The sequence below is a fragment of the Chrysochloris asiatica genome, unplaced genomic scaffold (genome assembly GCF_000296735.1).
Source record: "Chrysochloris asiatica unplaced genomic scaffold, ChrAsi1.0 scaffold00111, whole genome shotgun sequence".
NCBI classification, from domain to species: domain Eukaryota; kingdom Metazoa; phylum Chordata; class Mammalia; order Afrosoricida; family Chrysochloridae; genus Chrysochloris; species Chrysochloris asiatica.
In genome coordinates this window covers 4613119-4635633 of record NW_006408629.1, presented here as the reverse complement: position 1 = coordinate 4635633, position 22515 = coordinate 4613119, and the positions used below count along the sequence as shown (strand labels likewise).

The 22515-nt window shown below is 35.4% G+C and overlaps 1 protein-coding gene across 1 annotated transcript in view; it reads left to right on the top strand.

Annotated features, from left to right (window-relative positions):
- The window catches only part of FAM172A (family with sequence similarity 172, member A), a 623240-nt gene that overhangs the window by 92797 nt on the left and 507928 nt on the right, over positions 1-22515 (top strand). The window contains exon 4 of the mRNA XM_006867893.1: positions 5201-5392. Coding sequence (XP_006867955.1) covers positions 5201-5392 — 192 coding nt within the window. The remainder of the gene's footprint in view (positions 1-5200; positions 5393-22515) is intronic.

The window sequence follows — 22515 nt, the reverse complement described above, 5'->3', positions numbered from 1 at the left end:
CAGAAACTTTATTTTGCTTGGATCCACAGTCAACACTCATGGAAGCAGCAGTCAAGAAATCAAAGGACATATTGCATTAGGCAAATCGGCCACAGAAGACCTGTTTGACGTTTTGTTAAAGAGCCAAAATGAGAATTTGAGGACTAAGATGTGTCTGACCCATACCAGGGTATTTTCAGTAGCCTCATATGCATGCGGAAGTTGGACGATGAATAAGGAAGATTGTAAAAGAATAGATGCATTTGAGTTAGGTGTTGGAGGAAAATATTTAAAACACCATGGACTTCCAGAAGAACCGCCAGAATGTTCCTTAGAAGTCAGGATGGCAAGGCTTTGTCTCTCATTCTTTTGATATGTTATATGGAGGGACCAGTCCCTTGCTTTGTAAAATGGAAGACTCCCCAAAGAGATTAACTCAGTGGCGGCAGCAATGGGTTCAAACATAACAACAATTGTAAGGATGGCGCAGGATTGGACAGTATTTCGTTGCGCTGTGCATAGAGTCACTATTTATTGGCATTGACTTGATGGCACCTAACAGAAACAACAACAAAAACAGCAAGAATAGCAATGCCATTTTATATAAAGGACTTCAGCATTTGTGGGTTTTGTTATCCATGGGGTCCCTAGAACCTTTCCCCTACAGGTTACTCCACATTCCAGCGGCACATTGTTGTTTCTAAATCCTGTTGAGCCAGTTCTGATTCCTAGCGAGTCTGCATAGAGTTTCTGTAGAGTGGCTTGTAGGTTTGAACCTCTAGTCTTGTGCTTATCCAACCCACCACACCAGAACAACAAAATCTATATGTTGTTGAGTGCTGTGGAGTCAGTTTTGATTAATAGTGATCCTGTATAGAGTGTCCTAGGAATGACTGGTGGGTTTGAATCACTGACTTTATGCTTAGCAGGTAAGTGTGTATCTTACAGCGCCACACCAGCACTCCACTATGTATGTGTTGTTTTTGTTAAGTATTGTAGAGTTGGTTCTGACTCATAGCAATGTTATATAGCGTTTCAGAGGAGCAGCTGGTGGGTTTAAACTGCTGACCTTGTGGTTTGTAGTCCAATGCTTGTCTTACAGTACCACACCAGGAGTCCCCATCACCTATACGTTGTTTTTGTTTAGTGCCATCGAGTTGGTTCTGGCTCATAATGATACCGTACATGATTTCTGAGAAGCGGTTAGTGAATTTGAACTGCCACCTTGCTGTTCAAACTGACCTTGATGTCCAGTGCATTACCCCACAGCGCCACACCAGGACTACACCACCTATAGGGTAGTGGTAGTTATGTGCTGTGGAGTCGGTTCCGACTCGTAGTGACCCTGTACAGGGTTTCCGAGGCTGTAAATCTTTACGGGAGCAGAAAGCCTCATCTGTCTCCCGTGGAACAGCTGATAGTTTCGAACAGCTAACCTTGCGGTTCGCAGCCCATTTCGTAACTGCTACGCTACCAGAGCTCCTACCACCTATACAGACCTGGAATATTCTCAGTTGTAGTATCTCACAGTTGTATGTAGGATACAGTGAATTAACTAGTTTAGCAACTTGACTACAATTTTTCCTTCAGTGTATTGCATAGTGTTAGATGAAATGTCACAATCTGTTATACATGCCCAAGTGAATTGTTAAGTGATTTACCTTGTTTGGTGTAGTTTCACTGACCAATTGGCATTTGATGCTGATTTATCAATATAGCGAGGTTGTGCACCGGAGTGACCTTTCTGTGCATTCCTTAGTGAAAGCTCAGTTCAATGAATTACCACTGTTTGAAGATATATCGACTTGAAGCAACCATTTCCCAACTTAATTAGGTTAGTGAAGAAAAATTATTTTGTTCAAATAGATATTTTATCTTTTTAGAATTAGCACCAACTTTATCAAAGTAAGTTCTAGTTTGGAAGTACAGGACCAGAATTCTGTGTTAAATTGAGGCAAAAATTAGCCCATGACTAGCATCAGCTCAAATACTGCTCTTACCCTTTAAATCATTTGAATTTTCATTGCTATTATTGTTTTGTCTAGATTTTTAAATAATCTGGTGGCCTGTGATTTTCAAAGTCAACTTCATTTTTTCATAGTTGCCTTAATTTGTAAGGAGTCTTAATAGCATAGTGGGTTACAAGTTGGACTGCAAATGGCAAGGTCAGCAATTCAAATCTACCAGCTGTTGCACTGGAGAAAAATGAGGCTTTCTACTCCTGTAAAGATTTACAGCTTTGCAAATGCTATACAGGGTTGCTGTGAGTCGGAACTGACTATGGCACACAACCACCACCACCTTAATTTGTAGCTCATGTAAACGTTGTTGTTGTTGTTAGACAGTTCTGACCCATAGCGACCATGTATAGAGTTTCTGTGGAGCGGCTGGTGAGCTTTAACTGCCAACCTTGAGGTTCAAACCAAACTTGCAGTTCATTAACCCACAGCAACATACCAGGACTCTTTGTTGTTGTTTTTATTACATGCTGTGGAGTTGATTCCGACTAATAGTGACCTTTTATAGGGTTTCCAAGGAGTGGCTGGTGAGCTTGAACCGCTGACCTTGTGGTTCAAACCAACCTTGCATTCCAGCGCATTAGTCCACAGTGCCACTCTTTAGCAGTCTTATAAGGTTACAAAACACATTGTTATCTTCCATAGATAGTACTCTATTTCATTTTTTAAAAGTGATTACTTTGGAATCCAATGTGGCAACATTCCATTGCTTAAAAAACAGACTCAGTTTCTTGGTAGCAAGAACAGAATTGAAATAGAAAAAGCAGGGATCAGCACCTAGTGGAAAGTCTATAGTCAGAAAAATTTTCCCATTAAGATAATGAATTTTTAAGATTTTTCATTTCCTTAATAAACATTGCAGGATTCACTAAGGTCTTATTAACTGTAATACAGCGACACTTTCACTTGTGCAAATTTAGATGTTCTTTTTAGTAATTGTATGACAGCAAACCTCCGTGGCCTCTTTTTATTATACCCTGGCAGCTTTGATTTTTAATTTTTCCTTTTTTTTTAGCCTTTTAAACAGAGTGACACTTCTGTTAGCGTATGTTTAGATAAAAGAAATTTTTATTCTCAAGTTAAATTTTCTTCTGTCTTTTATCTGTTTCTCGTCTTCTTTCACTTCATCCATATTCCTTGTAATCATCATTTTCTTTCTTGGGGCATCTCATGCAATGGAAACTGATGTAACTGTTATGTTTGATACCTCTCTACATAAACTTAGTTATTTCTTTAATTCTTAGCATTGTTTGATTCTTTTAAAGTGCTTTATTATTATGTATTTCTTTACTCTTCCGCATAAGCTTTCTGAACCAGGTAAGTAGTATAACTATTAAAAGGATGCATTATTTAATTAAATTCCTGTTATCTGAAAGAAGTCACTGGTGATATTTGATAAGATTCCTTTTTCTACACTTGATTCAGACCTTTACTTATTCACTGTGTGTGCCTACAACATGCCTGCCGGCACTTTTCTTTGTACTCAGGAGGTAGCTAGATACTAAACAGTAAAATTTCTGTCTTTCCTGGACCTATTCTAGTGGAGGGAACAGATGGTGAACAAACAGATATAGAAACAAATAAAGTAAAACATACAACATGTTAGATGGTGATATCTGTTGTAGAGAAAAATGAAGCAGGCAGAGGAATAAGGAGTTCTTAGGTAGGGGTTTGTAATTTTAAATACAGTGGGCATGCACAGAAGAGAAAGTGATACATTTTTTCCCCATCTCTATGACCTTCCTGTTCTTATTGAAATTATTGCGTTTTTTTTCTCGCTTTACACAAATGGCTTAGTATCTATTACTGAAACCAATGTGATAGTTCAGAAATAGAGACATTTTATTTCTTGTCTCTTTCAGGCATAGTAACTGGGAACATTTACACTCTAGGACATTGTTTGGTATCTGGAGTTTTCAAGTATTTACTATTTTGATAATTGCATGAATGTATGCAGTTACTGACATAAATAGCCATTGAAATACAATGCTTGGGGGAGGATTGTGATGGGTGATGAGGAACCCTGCTGGTGCTTTGGGTTAGGCTTTGGCCTGCTAATTTAAAGATCTGCAATTCAAACCTATTAGCTGCTCTGATGGAATAAAGTGAAGCTGTCTACTTTTGTAAAGATTAATAGTCTGTGAAACCCTATGTTGCAGTTCTACTCTGCCCTGCAGGGTCGCTATGAATTGGAATCTACCCCTTGGCAGTGGGGTTGATTTTTTCGTTTTGGGGAGAGGGAACAGGGCACTAGGGTATACAACTCTTCAGCTTCTGGCTCTGGCTCAGTGGTTACTACATAGAGGCTTCCATTCCTAGTAACTGGTCATTGCTGATACTGAATACCACTCAACTACCACATGTCATAAAAGGCTGGCAAGTTATTCTTCCTCACCATCTTTTGATTCTTTCACATATAAATCTTATGTCATCCAATTGAAAATTTACATAAAAAGGACAAACAAGTTGGTTAAATATTTTTCATCTCCTGAATAAACTAGTGCATAAAGTAAGGTTATCGGACTATATGAATAATGCGTTGGAAATTAATGGTTAATAAACTTGTGTTCACCCTCTGTATTAAATTTGAAAGTCCATTTACATAGAAGAGTAGATGATTTTAAAATTTCAATACAACACCCTCTCAACTTTTAAAAGTTCAGTAGTGTTTATGCTAAATATATGGCTTCCCCAGGGAGCTGTCTTCTAGTTACATTTTTCTATTTTGTAACATAGTTAAAATAAACTTCTCTGTTAGAATTATAGACTTAATAGATGTATGGTCATGGGCAACGTATTAAGTTCGCTAAGCCTCAATTTCTTCAACTATAAAATAGGTATAGCAGTTGTACCTGTGTTAGTGGTAGTCATGCGATTAAAGGAGATCAGTTTTTAAATTGTTTAACACAGTAACCCTTAGGAAGCACTTAAAATTTAGTTGTTCTTATATATAGTCTTATACAGAGTCTTAGTACAATATTAAATAGGGAGACATATACTTCTAATGTTCTTCTTCAGATTTTTATGTTTAAGTTACTGCCAGAACCGAATATATTATTAATTTATAATGAATATATTAAATTTATACTGAAAGATATTTTTAATGCTTGCAATTCTGTAATAACCACTTTATAGTTCACTGTTATGTCTGTGCCTGATCAGAAAACATTGTTTTATTATTTACTTTTTGTTTTTAATTACAGGTAGATGCTACTGAGAGTGAACCAAAGAGTTTTATCTTTATGAGTGAGGATGCTTTGACAAATCCACAGAAACTGATGGTTTTAATTCATGGTAGTGGTGTTGTCAGGGCAGGTCAGTGGGCTAGAAGGCTTATTATAAATGAAGATCTGGACAGTGGCACGCAGATACCTTTTATTAAGAGAGCTATGGATGTAAGTGCAATTTTATTTTTGCATTTTATTACTGTGTTTTATTATATGTTATAAATTAGTGTTGTCATGTATCTTGAAGAAGTATATCCTAAACATAAGCTTATCTTTAAATTATTATTTGTTTTACTTGTGTGAAAGATTATTCTGCATTATCTTTTAGTTACAAAGAAAAAGTGGTATCTTGAAAGTGCAAAGATTTAGGTAATATCTTTGAAATGAGTATTTTGGATTCTAATATTTTTTAAAGTAAAGATAGATACTCAGGAATATATGTTTGTGCATATATTTCATAAGAGCTAGTGTATAACATTTTTATAGTTAAAATTGTAAAGGAAATCTTTGATATACTGTTGGCTGCAAAAAAAAAAGACAAAGACACTATCTTTGTTCTCTATTCTTAACTGAAATTGTATCAAGGATCAGCTCTTCTGAATATCTTTGTTAATAGATTTTTTTGATCCTTCAAATGCTGCAAGTAGAATTTCTTAGGTTAATCGTATACTTTACAGTCTTTGAGGATGTGCAGAGTCCATAAAGTTATTACTTTTGACTTGGTTGCAACCTTCAGTACTGCATTTTCAGTAGACTTGAAATTTAGACTCAAGTATCTCACTCTAAATATTTTATTTTTAAATTGTTTCCTATTTCAGATTATGGATAGTGAAGTGAACTTTCTTTCTGGGTTAGAACAAATGCTGTCTGTGTATCTTAAGTAAAATGTTACATGTGAAATGTGATCGAGTTCAGAGAATAAAGAGTTGGAATATAACTGAAGAAAATCAGATTATTTACAGCATGTGACTGACTTGAGAAATATTTCATATAATTGCATTGTCCCTGCTGTTAGATCACCTAACATTATAGAATGTTTAATTGTTGGGTAAAGTTTATGAAGTCAAAGAATGAGTACATGGGCAGCTGTGACAAACATTTTGCTTTGAGGAAACTATCTGTTAATATTCCGTACAAGAGAGGAAGTTTGTCAGTCACTCCTTTTGTTTTTATAAATAATAATGGTGTTTTGGGGATAACAGCTTTTCTCTAACTTTATTTTTTTCTTGATTATCTCAATCCTGGCAACTGATGAGTTCTTGAAGAAAAAAAAAACCACACAACTGATTACTGAACTCTTTTGTGTACTTGAAAATTTTAGTTTATGTACTTCATTCTCTTTTTCTTTCAATGAATATAAACTTTTTTGAGATAACTTTTTATAGAGTGGACATTTAAACCCAAGATACCTCTTTTAAATCCAGATACAATGATTTCACCCTTTTGGCTCTACCTTGTCACCATTATTTTCTTGGTCAGTTCTTTAAGAGCTGCTTTGTGTTTGAGTATGTTGGGTTAATATTTGGTGAGTAAGCACAAGCAGACTACTGAGGAGAAAACAGCTGCCTGATCCTTAGTTTTTAGTGAGATTAGTTTTACTTTGGTTTTTATTTATTTGGACTTTTTTCTAAAGTTGTATTTAAAGGAAGGTTTTCAGAAGACTCAAGACCACTGCTTTATATTTCATGGTCTGTCAGTTTTCATATCACTGCTAGAGAAAATTGTAATATTTCAGGCTGGACAGTATCATCTCTACTTGTGCTGTTAATGATATATCTGTTATATGCTTTGCAGAGTTCTGGTGTGGTGAGATTTTTTGGTTTAAAAGTGAAGGTCCTAAAATGGAGTTCATATAGTAGCAATGCTATAATTGCAAGGTTAGGTTTTTTGTTTTGTTTTGTTTTTTTATCCCCTAACAGTAGAATCTTGTCTTTTGAGTGTACTCGGTTTAAATCTCTGTAGTGACTTTGATTGAAGCTGGTGTAGGAGTTGAAACCACACCTACAACAGCCCTGAGGTTTCTCTTGAGAACCCAAAGTGCTCCATAGATCACAGTTTGAAAAGCACAGATATTCCAGTCCATGCATACTGATACTTCAGCATGTTATTAGCACAAATGTATTAAAGTTTAATTTTGGAATAATAGCGCATATCCAATAAAGCTCCACAAGTGATTCTGAGGATGATATAGTTAATATTTTTCATGTTTAACAGTCTTTGTTACCTATCACTTAGAGTAAGAAATCGTATACCATGTGTTGTTGTCAGTATACCAAGGGCTGTCGAGTCAGTTCTGACTCATAGAGACCCTGTATAGGATTTCCGAGGAGCAGCTTGTGGGTTTGAACCACTGGCCTCACGGTTAAGCAGTTCATTGCCTATCTTTCAGCAACACCCCAAGAGCAGGTAAAGTTGTCAAGCTGCTGTTATGTGTCATCGAGTCAGTGCCAACTCATAGTGACCTGGTATAGAGTTTCTGAAGAGCAGCTCATGGGTTTAAATTGCCAACCTTTCAGTTATCAGTCCTGTGCTTCTTACAATGCCACCCCAGGACTCCATGAGTAAAGTGGGTGGAACTTAAATTAAGTCACTTAATTACTAACTGCACAGCTGGGACAAGGATGTAAAATTTAGAAAATGCTCACCTGCAGAAGTGTGTTATTTTACTTGTACAGTGCCCAGAGTGAGTGCCTCCAAAGTGTGTACTCTAGGCACCTTACTGACCCCAGCCTGGTCCTGGACTCATTGAGATGCCCTGTTGAAAAGACTTATGGAGAGCAGTCTGGGAGTCAGTAGTCTAGTTAAACTTTTGTGTACATCAGAATGCACACAAGAAGAACTTGCCCTGCCCCATCTCCAGATTTGGAACGAGAGAATTTCCATTCTGACCACTTCCTAGGTAATGCTGATACTGCTAGTCCTGGAAGCAAATTAAGAACCACTGGTGTCGACAATATTCTTTGGATTCAATGAAGGTTTATTTATGCTTTCAGATACCACGTATAAAATGGATAATGTAGAACTTAATGGTAATTATATTTAGTGAGACAAAGATTGAGAAGTTCTAAAAGATGGGTTATGATAAAATCAGTGGAAAAGTAAAAGTTAAGACTATGAAGAGAGTACGTTCAAAAGACTATTTTTGAATGATTCTGACCCAAAATGGCTTAAATTGATCAATTAAAAAAAATGTCATGAGTAATCTGATTGATATCTTCACTAAAACTACATTTCTCCCCTATTTCTCATAGCTATATTACTCGTAGGAGTACTGATGTTTTGCTGTAGGATGATAAGTACTAGACTGCTAATCACAAGGTTGGTTGGTTCAAACCAACCAACCAATCCTTGGAAACCCTGTAAAGGGTCACTGTGACTCAGAATTGACTCGATGTCAGTTAAGAACAACAACATACTGCTCATAAAAATCTGCTGTTCCAGTAATAGTACCTTTGAGTATAGTTTTTATGTCATTATGTCTGAGTTTAAAAAATTAATACTCATTTTTCTTAAGGTGATTTTACAACTTGGGTTTTAGTAACATTGCTGGACTACCTAATTAGTATACACTTTCCTCTTCACGAAACACACATTAGAATGATAAACTATAACTACAACAAAAATATTAAACGCTTAATTGATTTCCAGAGGCAGAAATGGTATCCTCAAATGCCTAAGTATAAGAGAAACTTAAAGTTGGAGAGTTTGATCTACAAGCCCTAAAGCATATAATGTCAAGGTTGCAGTGTTTGGGCCTGAGAGATAGGAGCTGACGTTCTGACTCTGATATAACTAGAACCCTGGAAGGTGCTTCTTTTTAGTGAAAGAGAAACTAGAAAAGCAAGAAAGATAATTTATTTCTGAAAATTGTTGTTAGGTGCCATCTATTCGGTACTAAGTCATAATGACCCTATATGCACAACAGAATGAAACACTGCCCTGTCCTGGGCCAACCTCACAATTGTTGCCATGCTTTATTTAGCCCATTGATGCTGCCATTTTGCCAGTCCATCTTGTTGGGGGTTTTCCTCTTTTTCTCTGACCCTCCACCTTACCAAACATGAGATCCTTCTCCGGCGCCTGGTCCCTTCTGACAATATGTCTGAAGTATGAGAGATGAAGTTTGGCCATCCTGGCTTCCAAGGAGCACTCTGGCTGCACGTCTTCCAACGCAGATTTGTTGGTTCTTTTGCAGCCCGTGGCAATTTCAGTATTTGCCTCCAACACCATAACTCAGAAGCATCAATTATTCTACGGTTTTCCTTATTCTGAAAATTAGCCAGCAAAAACTCTATGGATCACAGCAGTTCTGGCTACAGCAGACCATGGGAGTGGTTTAGGGTCAAGTAGCATTTAGTTCCATTGTGCATGAGATCTTCCTGAGTTGGGGACTAAGAACAATAACAGAAAACTCTCTTAGCTGACTGACCCAGAGGTGACAATAGGAAGCGTTTTGTTTTGTTGTGTTTGTTTATTTTGCAGAGGTACTTTGTTGTTGTTTTTAAGTGCTGTCAAGTGCCATTCCAGGTCTCTGCCAGAGGTACTGTTGTGGCTGTTGTTATGTGCCGTGGAGTCAGTTCCAACTCATAGTGACCCTGTACAGGGTTTCCCAGGCTGTAAATCTTTACGGGAGCAGAAAGCCTCATCTTTCTCCTGTGGAACAGCTGGTAGTTTTGTACTGCTGATCTTAAGGTTCACAGCCCGATTCGTAACCACTACGCTACCAGAGCCAGAGGTACTAGATGAGGTACATTAACTGCCTTTCTTGGGGGCATGAATAGAAGCCCCAGATACTAATTCATAGTGAATTTGCACTTGCAGTTAATTTGTATAAGCCATTATACAAATTTCAAGTAAAGTAAATTAATTTAAAATTGATTTCTGGAATGATGAAACTTCTAATACACTTGTTTAGAAGCAAGCATAAAACAAGCATAAAGATGTCAACCTTGCAACATTGTATAACTCAGGACAAATCCTTATTGAAGATGAATTTATAGAAACTACAAATTACATGAGGAAATGATTCATAACAAAGAAGAGTAAGTTCATGCAATTATTATACATAGTTGAAGAGAGAATTCATACATTGAAAACTAGAGTTGAGGAAATACCCAGAAGATATCACAGAGACATTAGAAGAAAATACAGTAGGGATATAAGGAAGCATGGAGAATCGAGTAAGATCTAATGTTTTTGGTTGATGTATTTTTGAGTTTAAAGACATGAACCATATTGTTGAAAAAGTGTGGCGTATCATGAGCATGACAAATGAAAATAAGTGAACTGTCAAACATACTAAAATAAAAGTACAGAACATCAAAGTGATACAGTTATACATTTTTTGTTAATAAAGGAGAAACTTAAATAACAAAATCAATCATTTTCAAGTGAACAATTCAGTGGCATTTAGTACATTTACAATGTTGTGCGACCTCCATTTCTATGTAGTTCAAAGCATTTTCATTTCCCACTATTTCTGTTCCTCTTCAAACTCCCGACAGCCAACAGTCTGTTTTGTTTGTTTGTTTGTTTGTTTCTATAAATTTACCTATTCTGGATATTATGTATAAAAAGAATCAGTTTCTGGAGGTTCATCCATGTTTACCATGCTTCAATACTTACTGACTGACTAATACTCCATTGGAATTCTGGTGTGGCACTGTAGGATAAGCACTGGACTATTAACTGCAAGGTTGGCAGTTCAAACCCATCAGATGCTCCTTATAAACCATATTGTTTATATTAAGTGCTGTTGAGTCATTTCTGAGTCACTGAGACCTTGTATAGGGTTCCTAGGGAGCAGCAAGGCATTTGAACCACTGACCTTTGGATAGCAGTTCAATGCTTATCTTACAGTGCCATAACAGGACTCCAGAAACTCCATACAGGACCATTATGAGCTGGCAACAACTTGATGGCACTTAACAACAACAATTATTCCATTGTATAAGCACCACAATTTAACTATTCTCATCTTGGTGAACATTTGGGTGTTTCTACATTTTACCTATTGTGAGTGATATGCAGTGTGCCATATTTGTTATAGAGTACTTGTTTTCATTTCTTTTGGGTTTATATGTAGGAATGGAATTGCTGACATATGGCAATTTTAGGTTTAGCTTTTTTGGAGAATTGCTCCTGTGGTGCAATTTGTCTGTTTTTCATGGATTTAGTAATTTACTAGTTTTTCAATTTTCTGTGTAATAATTGTTAATTCAGATATGTATTGGCCTCTCGGATATTTTCTACCTGGTCAGGCCCATCAGATAATTTAATAGTTTCATGTTCTACTTTTGGAGGACTCACTTTTGGAATCCTATATACTGTTTCAATCTCAACTGGTCAGTTTTGAAGTCGGCTTCCCTGTCTTTCATACCAAGATTTCCCATAGACTCTCTTATGAGTTCTTGGATTTAATGACCTATTGGATCTAATGACCTCTTCTTTCCTGCTGTATGCTCTTGTTTAATGGACCCATCAAAGAAGAGTTAATATATTACTTGAAACCTTGCATTTCTGAAAAATGCCTTTATTACACTTGCTTACTTTGTTTTAATAATTGAACTAAGTGTAAAATTCCAGGTTGAAAATAATTTTCCTTCAGAAATTTGGGGCTTTGTTTTCTAGCATCTAATGTTTTAGTTAAAGGTTTAATACCTTAATCCTTTTTTGCCCCTCACTGGAAGCTTCTTCTCTTCTATGGTGTTAAGAAATGTGAACCATATAGCTATTAAGACATTTTCTGTGTCTCGATGTGGGTCCTTTTTGATTGATTTTTTTGGCCACTTTGTGGTTCTTTTCAATCTGTATACTATGATCCTCTATTCTTAGAAATTTTTTTTGTCTTGTTTCTTTATCTTTGTTTTTCTTAAAACACTTGTCATTTGATTTTGGAGTTCTGGATTGGAGTTCTAATTGTTTTATATTTTCTGTTGTTTTTTTTTTCTTGTTCCTGGTAGCTGCCTACTTTGCCTTTTAATCCTCCAACTGAATTTTTACTTACATTCCAGGAGTCCCTTGGTGGCACAAGATGGTTATCGCTTGACTGCTTGCTGAAAGGTTGTGCAAGTGGTTGTAAAAAGGATGTTAAAAAGCTCTTCTAACACTGCTGATAAATGCTCGAAGCACACCCCACTCCTCCATAAGCCCCAGCCCAAAGTTACTTGACTCTAGCTCTGTAGGTCTGCAAACCTAGCTCCCCTGATTGAGTGTCTAGAGCTATTAAGGGCCATGATGCATGCTAGCCTCCTGCTTGAATACTCTCAGCTTTCCTCACTCCATGGGCTGGGAAGCCTGCTATTCTGCCTCCTATTCTTGATGCTGCTGCTGATTCTTCACCACTTCTCTACTATCACAGCTCTGCTCCTGAATGGAGGTTCAGCAGGCAGAGATCTCAAGGTCCAAAAGATGAGCTTTTCTCCTGGCTCTTCTTTCTTGATGGTAATGAGATCTTCCACTGTCCACTTTTGAGATGGCTTATTTTAAATCCAGTGAGATGGCAAAATCCCAACTGTAGGGCCCCATACTCCCTATTTGCATGGTCCCATCTAGTCGTTTTGTGGGAGTTACAAAGACTATGGTTAGGAGAGCCATAACCAAGTAATTTAGTGCACTGCAGTGGTTCAAACTCATCCAAAGGTGCCTCAAGAGAAAGGCCTGCGTATCTGCTTCTGATAGCGTAATGGTTACGAATTGGGCTGCGAACCGCAAGGTCAGCAGTTCGAAACTACCAGCTATTCCACAGGAGAAAGATGAGGCGTTCTGCTCCTATAAAGGTTTACAGCCTCGGAAACCCTGTATAGGGTCACTATGAGTTGGAACTGACTCCATGGCACACAACAACAACAACATCTGTTTCTGGAAACTCCACGGATTTTACTCTGCACACATGGGTTCATCATGCATCGGAATTGCCTCATAAGCAATAAAAGTAAATTTTACTGTTTGCTTTTTAATTTAGTATTTAGATTTCTGCTTAGACAGCTGATCTGAACTCAGTGTCTCTCTTTTCCTCTTCCTCAGCCTAATGTCCCATAATTCAATTCATCTCTGGATAAATTTCTCCATTGGAAAGATCTTTCTAATAGGCCTCACTACAGAGTGTAATATTGTAATCTACCTTTGGTCTGTGTTTTCTTTTGGGTGGTAGTAGGGTATCTTGTTGTTGTTAAGTGCCACTGATCACTTCAGACCCACAGTGACCCTGTGTAGGGTTTTCAAGGATTGACTGGTGAGTTTGAACCTCTGACCTTATGGTTCAAACCAACCTTGCAGTCTAGTGCTTCACCTACAGTAGTACCGAGCTGTCCCTTATCTGTACTTGTAACTAATTCTCCTGTTTTTAGCTTCAAATACTACTACTTTGCTTGGTTCCTGGTACCCCAATTTCTGAGTTTAGGTTTGTGTGGGTGAATTCGCTTACTGCTAGCTATTCATTCCTTTTGGAATTGTTTAATGCTAGTCCTCTCTTAGTTTACAGTTTTCTAAAAATTGGTTGTCATCTGTATCCATCCTATGTGCCCTTTCCCACTCTTTTTGTCCTAAATGGTTAATACCATCCTGGTGTGGCACTGTGGGCTAACGCGCTGGACTGCAGAGTCAGTTTGAAATGCAGCGTCGGGAGTTCAAGCTCACCAGCCACTCCTTGGAAACCCTATACTGGGTTGCTATGGGTCGGAACCTACTTGATGATACTTAACAACAACAACATTCTGAACTTTTAGTATTTGTTACAAATATTTTTGTATAATTAGTGGAAGGTAGGAAAATAATTATAAAAATTTAGTGTGGCATTAATTTTTCGGTATAGTATTCTATGTGGTTGTTCCAATAAAATTTAGTCACTATACAACAAATAATATGAAATTAATACCTATATAACAAGGAGCTAACCTTCTAATGTAAAAATATTGGTCACACTGGAATATTTTAGGGTTTTTGATAGAAATTGTTATGATTATAATGAGGTTAAATAAAATAATTCATAAGTTGTTACTTGACTCTGATATGAGTTTGATACTTTGAAAGTTTATTTCAAAATTTGTAAATAATTTCCTTGCCTTTAATAGTTATGGCTTAATTTTTCTATTCTGGCTATCGACTCTAGTTTCTCTTCTCTTAATGCATGTTGGATCTTCTCCCTTTTTTTTTCATAGACTCATTTGTGAAGCTATACATGGAGCTATTATAAATGGTTGTCTAGAATAAGGTCAGATACTTTCCAGTAATTTGAATAACAAGCGGTTTGGTAACACCTTCTTAACTATGGTCCTCAGTTCCTAGTCTTTCAACTAAATAAGATCATGTTATTTCCACGTAAGCACTTGAAAAATTTGTCAACATGGAAATTTTAATCAGATTCTAGTGAGTTGCTGTGTTTATCACTGTTTTTATTTGTTATTATTTTTAACAGTAGAAATGCTATCTACTAGATTAGGAAAATTTACTTAATATTTATATAGTACAAGAAGAATATAGAATATAAAATGTGGTACTAAGTGCATGTTTCAAGACTCAGTGACTTCAAAAGTTTGATTATTACTAAGATGTTTTATATATATATATTTTTTTTTTTTCAAATGGCATAAGCTTTAATGATATTTTGATAGTAATTGGAAGTATAAAAATTAAATGTTTATTAAAACAAAGTATAATTTTCAACATATTAGATGTTGCTATTAGGTACCATTGGGTCGGTTCTGACTCAGATATATTAGATAAGCATATAATAAATTGAAAAAAATGTTGCTTGATAAAACTAACTTCAGATAGTAGTGAGATTTTCAGTTGGAGCAGTGTTTTTAGATGGAAGTTTAGTAATTTCTCCACAAATTTAATATGCATAATAACCTTTGGCCCTAAGTTCCATTTATAGGGATTTATACTAGAGCAGAGCTCAAAGTTTATGTACAAAGGTATTCATCACTGCCATTTGTAATAGCACAAAATCTCCTAGCCACCTGAATGCACATCAGTAGGAGACTGATTAAATAATGGAATATTCATATCATAGTAGACCATGTCATTGTTAAAAAGAATGAAGTATATGTGTGTTCTGTTTCATATGTATTGATAGCTAAGAGTTATCAGATGAATACACAGGAAAAAGATTGTTTGAAAAGTATAGTTATAAATACATACACCTACACACACACACACATCCACTTAAGCATGCATAGACATTCTCAGAAATTTAAAATAGTACAATAGATGCCTTGTTTTACTTCTTATTTTCAATTGTTCTTTTCTTTAATTTTTTTTTACCCTGAGAAGGCATTACTTATAGCTAATATATCTGTAATATTTATAATTTTTAACTTGAAAGAAATATGCTATATTAGTATTATAGTTATGACTTAAGCATTTATAGAAGAGTTTAATATTTAGTAAGTGCTTTAATAGAAAACTGCAAGCAACTGCTTTGAATGCATTCTTGTTTTTTTTTTCCCTAAAAAAGTAGCTGAATTTAGAAAAGATAAATTTATACTAAAAAAAAAATTTAATGTTTTTTCCCCCTTACTTGAAATGTGGTATACTAAACTGTGTAGGTTGGAACCAAGAGCCCTAATTCCAAAATTTAAAAGTAAACCTAGAGAGAAAATACAAATTAATTAAAAGAAAATACAAGCTGTTACATAATAGACTTCATAAAAGATTATTGAAGTCAAGAATTCCAGAAAAGGTTAAAAGCTTAGCACATTACTGAACTGACAAGGTTTATGAGCCCACACCAGCCCCCATGCCAGCAAAAGAAAACAATGAGATGACAGCTCTAGTGTTTGGAGAGAGGTTGTTAACGACAGCTTATTCCTTTATGATTTCAACTCTTGACAGAAGACAGGTCTGCTTGTTGCATCATGGCAGATATATCATTACCTTCTGGCCCTGTCATGACTGAATTGAGGGGAAAAACTACTTTCAGTTTTGAAAATCCAATTACATTCTGAAATTTTGGTCACTGTTTCTGAGATAGATGGAAATAAGCCATTCTGTTACAGCTCTTTGCATATGGATTGTTCACTAGTACTGATTAATAAAGGAACCTTGAACTAATCAAGCATATATATAAGCTCTTTCTATAGTCAGGTATTATTCTCAACATAGCCTCATGAAAAATATTACCAAGGGTCTTATGCATAATATAGATTCCTGTACTTGATTTCAAATAATGTTTAAAGCAGACATAAGCCTTTTCATTAAGTATAAAAGCAAAAATACTGGATTTTAGAACAATGAGATATCATTTTTACATGATGAATATTAGATGTTAGTTTATATTAAGGTCTTTCTACTTCTCAATTGCATGCATATTTGAATTCTTCTGTTTTTACTTGGCTACCTAAGATGTGACTCTGGAGACTTAGAAAGAGAAAGAGAGGGTGTGGATTTTTGAAAGTATGTCAAAAGCCTTGGGGTTTGTATATGATCAGAATTTCAATGGAAGTTGAGATGACTTTCAATGCATAGAAGGCGAACATAAAAATCTTATTTAATTTCTGTCATGTCGTTCTTTTTTGAGTCACTGTGATATCTTTTTCAAATCTGCTTTACTCTTGAGCTTTGTGCTACTAGATCCATGATCTAGTTTTGTTTTGTTTGCTTGGTTTTTTTGCTTTTGCTTTAACTACTGATCCCCTTTCTGTGGTTCTTCCTTTAATATAGCTGATGCAGTCTGAATTGCTGAATCAAAGCTGTTTTGGGAATGAGGGAGTATATAAGATTATGCATGGTGAGATTCTCTGGGTAGAAGGTAACACCTGCAGTTATAATCACTCCTCTGGATACTTCCAAAGATTTGAGAAGCCATGGCTTGCTCAGGAATTAAACTTTTAAAATAACTTCCTTAGAGAAAAATGGCATCAATAAAGTGAAATAATTAGTTGATGATTCTTGAGTAACCTGGATTTAAAAAGAAACAATTACAGAGATAGGATAGGCTTGTATTTCTTACTTCTGCTTTTTTTTTTCCCTTTTCTTGCTTTTATACTTTTTTCTTGAACATGGTTTGGAAACTCAACTACTGCTATTTTTAAATTTGTTCCCTAAGTAGTGTAGTGGTTACGAATTGGGCTGTGAGCCGCAAGGTCAGCAGTTTGAAACTACCAGCGGTTCTGCGGGAGAAAGATGAGGCGTTCTGCTCCTGTAAAGATTTACAGCCTTGGAAACCCTGTGTAGGGTCACTATGAGTCGGAACCGACTCCACGGCACATTACAGCAACAACAACAAAGTTATTTTAATTTAGGAACAGGAACTGAAATGGGGAAAATGCCATTTTTTTGTTTTTGTTTTTTAATAGTCTAAAATTTTCATTGAAACAGCTGTGATAGTATATGGAAATAGTTCATTTGTTTATAGATGTGTAGCTTGTACTACTAGTTTAAATCAATACATTTTATATTAAATGTATTATGTTTATGTAAGAAGTAAAATGCAATATTTTTTAAAAATCAATGCAAATTAAGGATAAAAAGTATTAGCTTCTCTAGGAGTTATTTACAAGCATTTCATATTTCTAGTATATGTTGATGACCCTATTTAACTGTTAAATTTCTAAATAAGTCATATGTCAAATTTAGAAATTTTAAATGAGTAATGTTTTAAAATATTTATTCCTATATATAAATTGCCTGATTTAATGTGTATTAGAAGCACTGTTGTTGTTGTTGTTAAGTGCTTTTATGTCATTTCCAACTCATAGCAACCCCATATAGATTTTCGGAAGAGCGGCTGGTGAGTTGGAACCTCTGACCTTGTGATTGAAACTTCTTTGTAAACCAGTGTTTATCCTACAGCACCAAACCAGGACTCTATTGCCTAATAATGAATTATAGGTTTAATATGAAAAAATATATATATATTGTTTGCAATTCCATAAAAACACAGTAATTCTGAATAGTAACAAATAGTTACCTAGGATTCATTGTCTATTATTTCCTGGACATAAAAAAAAAAATGGTTAAAGTTATAGTGGTATGTGTGAGAAATATAGCTATATTTAAAATTGTGTATTTGTCTACTTTAAATTGGATGAATTTACTAATTTAATCTGAATGCAAGCGTAATCAGTAACCCCATACTTATAAGTATGCTTTCAGATAATAACACTGTTAGCATGTGTGTTCTTATTTTGTGTTTATATCACTACTGAAAAGGAGATGATGCTTTATGAAATGGATATACCAGTATAAGTATGTCTCATGAAGCTTGAAGCATTTGGAAGAAGACTAGTTGTGATTAGCAGTATGTTAGATATGCATTCCTTAATTAAAAAATAAACTGATAAAAGTTTCAGAGTCACATTTAATTTTATTAGTGGTTATGAATAGGACTGTGAACCTCAAGGTCGGCAGTTCAAAACTACCAGCCGTTCCGTGGTAGAAAGATGAGGCTTTCTGCTCCCATAAAGATTTACAGCCTCGGAAACCCTGTACAGGGTCACTATGAGTCGGAACCGACTCCATGGCACATAACAACAACAAATAGGATTTAAAAGCCATATTAGGTTAGGAATGCCATGTAGTAAAGGCATAGCACATAGCACATGATTGATTTTTATTGAAGTTGTAGTGAACATACTTGCTATAATTTAATTCTGAATAAAGATGTTACTTCACAATGTATTATTTTATAAATCAAGAATACACCATGAAATATTGTCTTAACACCACTAGGGAAAGTAATATTTGTAAGCTGCTCTCCTTTGCCCTTTTATTTCTTCAGTAGCACAATGTTAATGGTAAATTAGATAATATTTCTCAAGAAAAGCTTTAAAAATTTGGGAAATAACTAGGCAGTTCAACCTTGTTATTCCTTCTGATAAATGAAGACTATTGTTTTTGCTATACTTATTCTGTTTTTCCACTTTTAGTAGTGTGATTTGAGTTGTGCTCTTTTAAAGCTACTCTTTTAAGTTGATACCGTTAATGATTTCATGTATAGATTAGAAACCTAAGTAAAGAACACATATAAGATACGCAGTTGTATGTATATATATTTACATATTTCTCTGTGATGCAGCTTGAATATACAATATGAAATGAGTCCACTGATAAGAATCAATTTATTACTTCGTGAAGAATGTTTTTGAAATATATCTTTATCACTATGACATATGCCCAAACATACATGTCTGCATGCATGCAAAAATCTATGTGTTAAAGTTCCAAATTGCTAACTCAGTAATGGTGATTTAAAAACAAAACAATGCAAAACATTATTTGAAAGACTCTCAATTCTTTTGGGAAATGAGTACTTGCTTATTCATACATTTGAATAAAATTATCTTTTCTTATAATGATTTGTTCTTGGAAATATTTAAGAGACCATTTCTTCCAGAGAAACTTCTGCCAAGAATATTTTTTTAACTTATGTTAATTTTAATATACTTCTTAGTTTGCATTTTCTGATAGCAAAATAATTTCTTTTCGTTGAGCTTTCTATGGAAATTGACTTGGTATTGTAGTAATTTTAAAATGTACTATTCTTTTGAACAGTGTGTGTTATTTGTGATCAGAAACTTACAGAAGTTAAATACCTTTATTAGAACAAACCTCAACTATTGGTGATTACCTTTTTCCTCAGAAATTAACAAATTATAGTATCAAAACCTGTATAGAGAGGTATGTACTAGGTCATTTGCTGCTGCAGGCAGTTTCTTTCCCTCCAGGATGTATTTGTTTAATTTCTTTCACTTTTTGCCTGTGGCATTATATGGTGAAATTCAGACATGTTCTTCCCCACCAAGGAATCTGCAGAGTGGAGGATAACTTATATAAAATTAATACATGGTATTGCTTTTTCATTAGAGCCCATATAAGACAATCTGTTGTGTTCACTTTAGAGGGGGAAAATAAAAAGAGATTGTATAAGAAGACTTTGCAATGATACATTAACAAAGTTAAAGCTATGTGTCAGCTTTGAAAAGGAAAAGTGTTTTGAGATGGTCAATCCTATCTATGTAAACAATTAAAAAAATTTTGACTCAGTAATTTCTCAGTGCTACTGCTTTCATTTTGTATAGCAAAATCATAAAATTTAATCTAGGAAATGAAAAAAAAAAGCAAAAAAGGTGAGTGTTTAGTATTTTATGATTACTCTGTTAAATAAGTTAGTTCCATTAGCCAGAGAAATTTTGTTATTTAAACTCTCTATTAGAAATTTCATTTTTATTGGTAAGGCAAATAATTTGCACTACTTTTTATTGGAACATATTGCAGAAGCAATTTTCTTAGGAAAGAGCAAAATGGCTGAGTGATCTTAACCTGTTATATGAGGGTAAGACAAAAACTGTATTGCTACAAAGTTCTAGAAAACCTTTATTTTAAAAAAAAACACCAAAATGTGAAGCTATTGTTTCTCAACATCTACTCCATCTAAGTCTGTTCTATTATGAAGGCGATATTTCCATCTCTCTAACCTTTCTTTGAAGAATTCATCGCTCTTCAAAATAGCAGTTTTGTCATCCTTAAGGAATTCATATCGTGCTCCCTTTGAATGTTCTTAGAGTTTTGGGAACAAAAGGAAATCTGGAAGGTCAAGATCAGGACTGTAGGGTGAATGGGGTAAAGGTTTCCCAACAAAATTCATGTACAGCCCTTGCTACCATTGAAGAATGAGCAGGTGAATTGTGATGGGGAAAAAAAAATCCTTGGTGCTCCTTTCCTGGACTCATCAATGTACTTTTCAGTTTTCTTGAAACTTCTTAATAAGCCCCCATGGTGGTTCCCTGCCTTTAAGAAAATCTGTCAATCAAAGTTACCTCTTTGGGATCCCCAAAAACAGTTGCCATGAACTTCTGAGCCGATCTCTTTGTCTTGAATTTAACTGGCCCATCAAATCCCTTTGGAAGCCACTGTTTTGGACTTTGCTCTTGATCTTATTGGCAAATCCAAGACTTGTCCCTGGTTACAATTTGTTTATGAAATTTTTGATCTGACTTAAAAGTCTAATGGTGAGATCAGCTTGCTGATACCAAGATGTTTGCTTAAAATTGAAACTGGTGAACTGTGCAAGATCCCAACTTCAGTACTCTCACATCAGCAGTAATTACATAGTATTTTTCGACTAGTTTTTGGACTCCAGTAATAGTTTCTTCATTTGTTGAAGCAGTATTCCCTGTCTTTGAGGTCTTCTCCTTAAAACACTTGATCCTTTTAAGAATTGATTTGGGAAGATATACAACTGAGTTTGTTAAAAACTTGACATTAGCCATGATCTCAAAATAATTTCTCTCCATAGTATAAAAAGTATCTTTTTGTTGTTGTTGTTGAATTCTCCCTCACAAGACTAAGACAAGTGCATTACTGAGAGAACTTATCTGTAGACATCCACTGATCACAGAAACACGTTTAAACATACTTGTTTGGAATAAACTCTCGCATGTATGAACTGGAATCCTAGTAGTAATCCTTTTTAATTGATCCTTGCATTGTGTTTCTTCATAGAACCCAGCTTCTCGGATGATTTGCTCAGCATACAGGTTAAATAAGTATGGTTAAAGAATACAACCCTGTCACACACCTTTCTTAATTTTAAACCATTCAGTGTTCCCATGTTCTGTTCGAACAACTGCCTCTTGGTCCATGTACAGATTCCTCATGTGTACAATTAAGTGTTCTGGAATACTCATACTTTGCAATGTTGTCCATAGCTTGTCATGATCTATACAATCGAAAGGCTTTGTGTAGTCAATAAAGCACAGGTAAACATCTTTCTGCTATTCTCTGCCTTCAGCCAAGATCCATCGGACATCAGCAATGATATCCCTCGCTCCATGGCCGCTTCTGAATCCGGCATGAACCTCTGGAAGTTCTTTGTCAATGTATGATTGTAGCCATTTCTGTATTACCTGTAGCAAAATTTTACTCGCATGAAATACCATAGAGATTGTCCGATGATTTCCGTATTCCGTTGGGTCACCTCTCTTTGGAATGGGCACAAGTATGGATCTCTTCCAATCAGTCAGCCACATAGTTGTCTTCCAAATTTCGTGGCATAGATGTGTGAGTGTCTCCTCTGCCCCCTCACCTTCTTGAAAGATTTCAAATTTGATTCCATCAATTCCTGGTGCCTTGTTCTTTGCTAATAATTCAGTCAATGCCCCTTGGATTTCCTCCCTTAGTATCATGGCTCTTGATCATATGCTACCTCTTGAAATGGTTGAACATTAACCATTTCTTTTTGGTACAGTGACTGTGTATTCCTTTCATCTTCTCTTGATGCTTTCTGCATCATTCAATAATTTGCCCAGAGAATCTTTCAATAACGAAAGTCAAGGCTTGAATTTTTT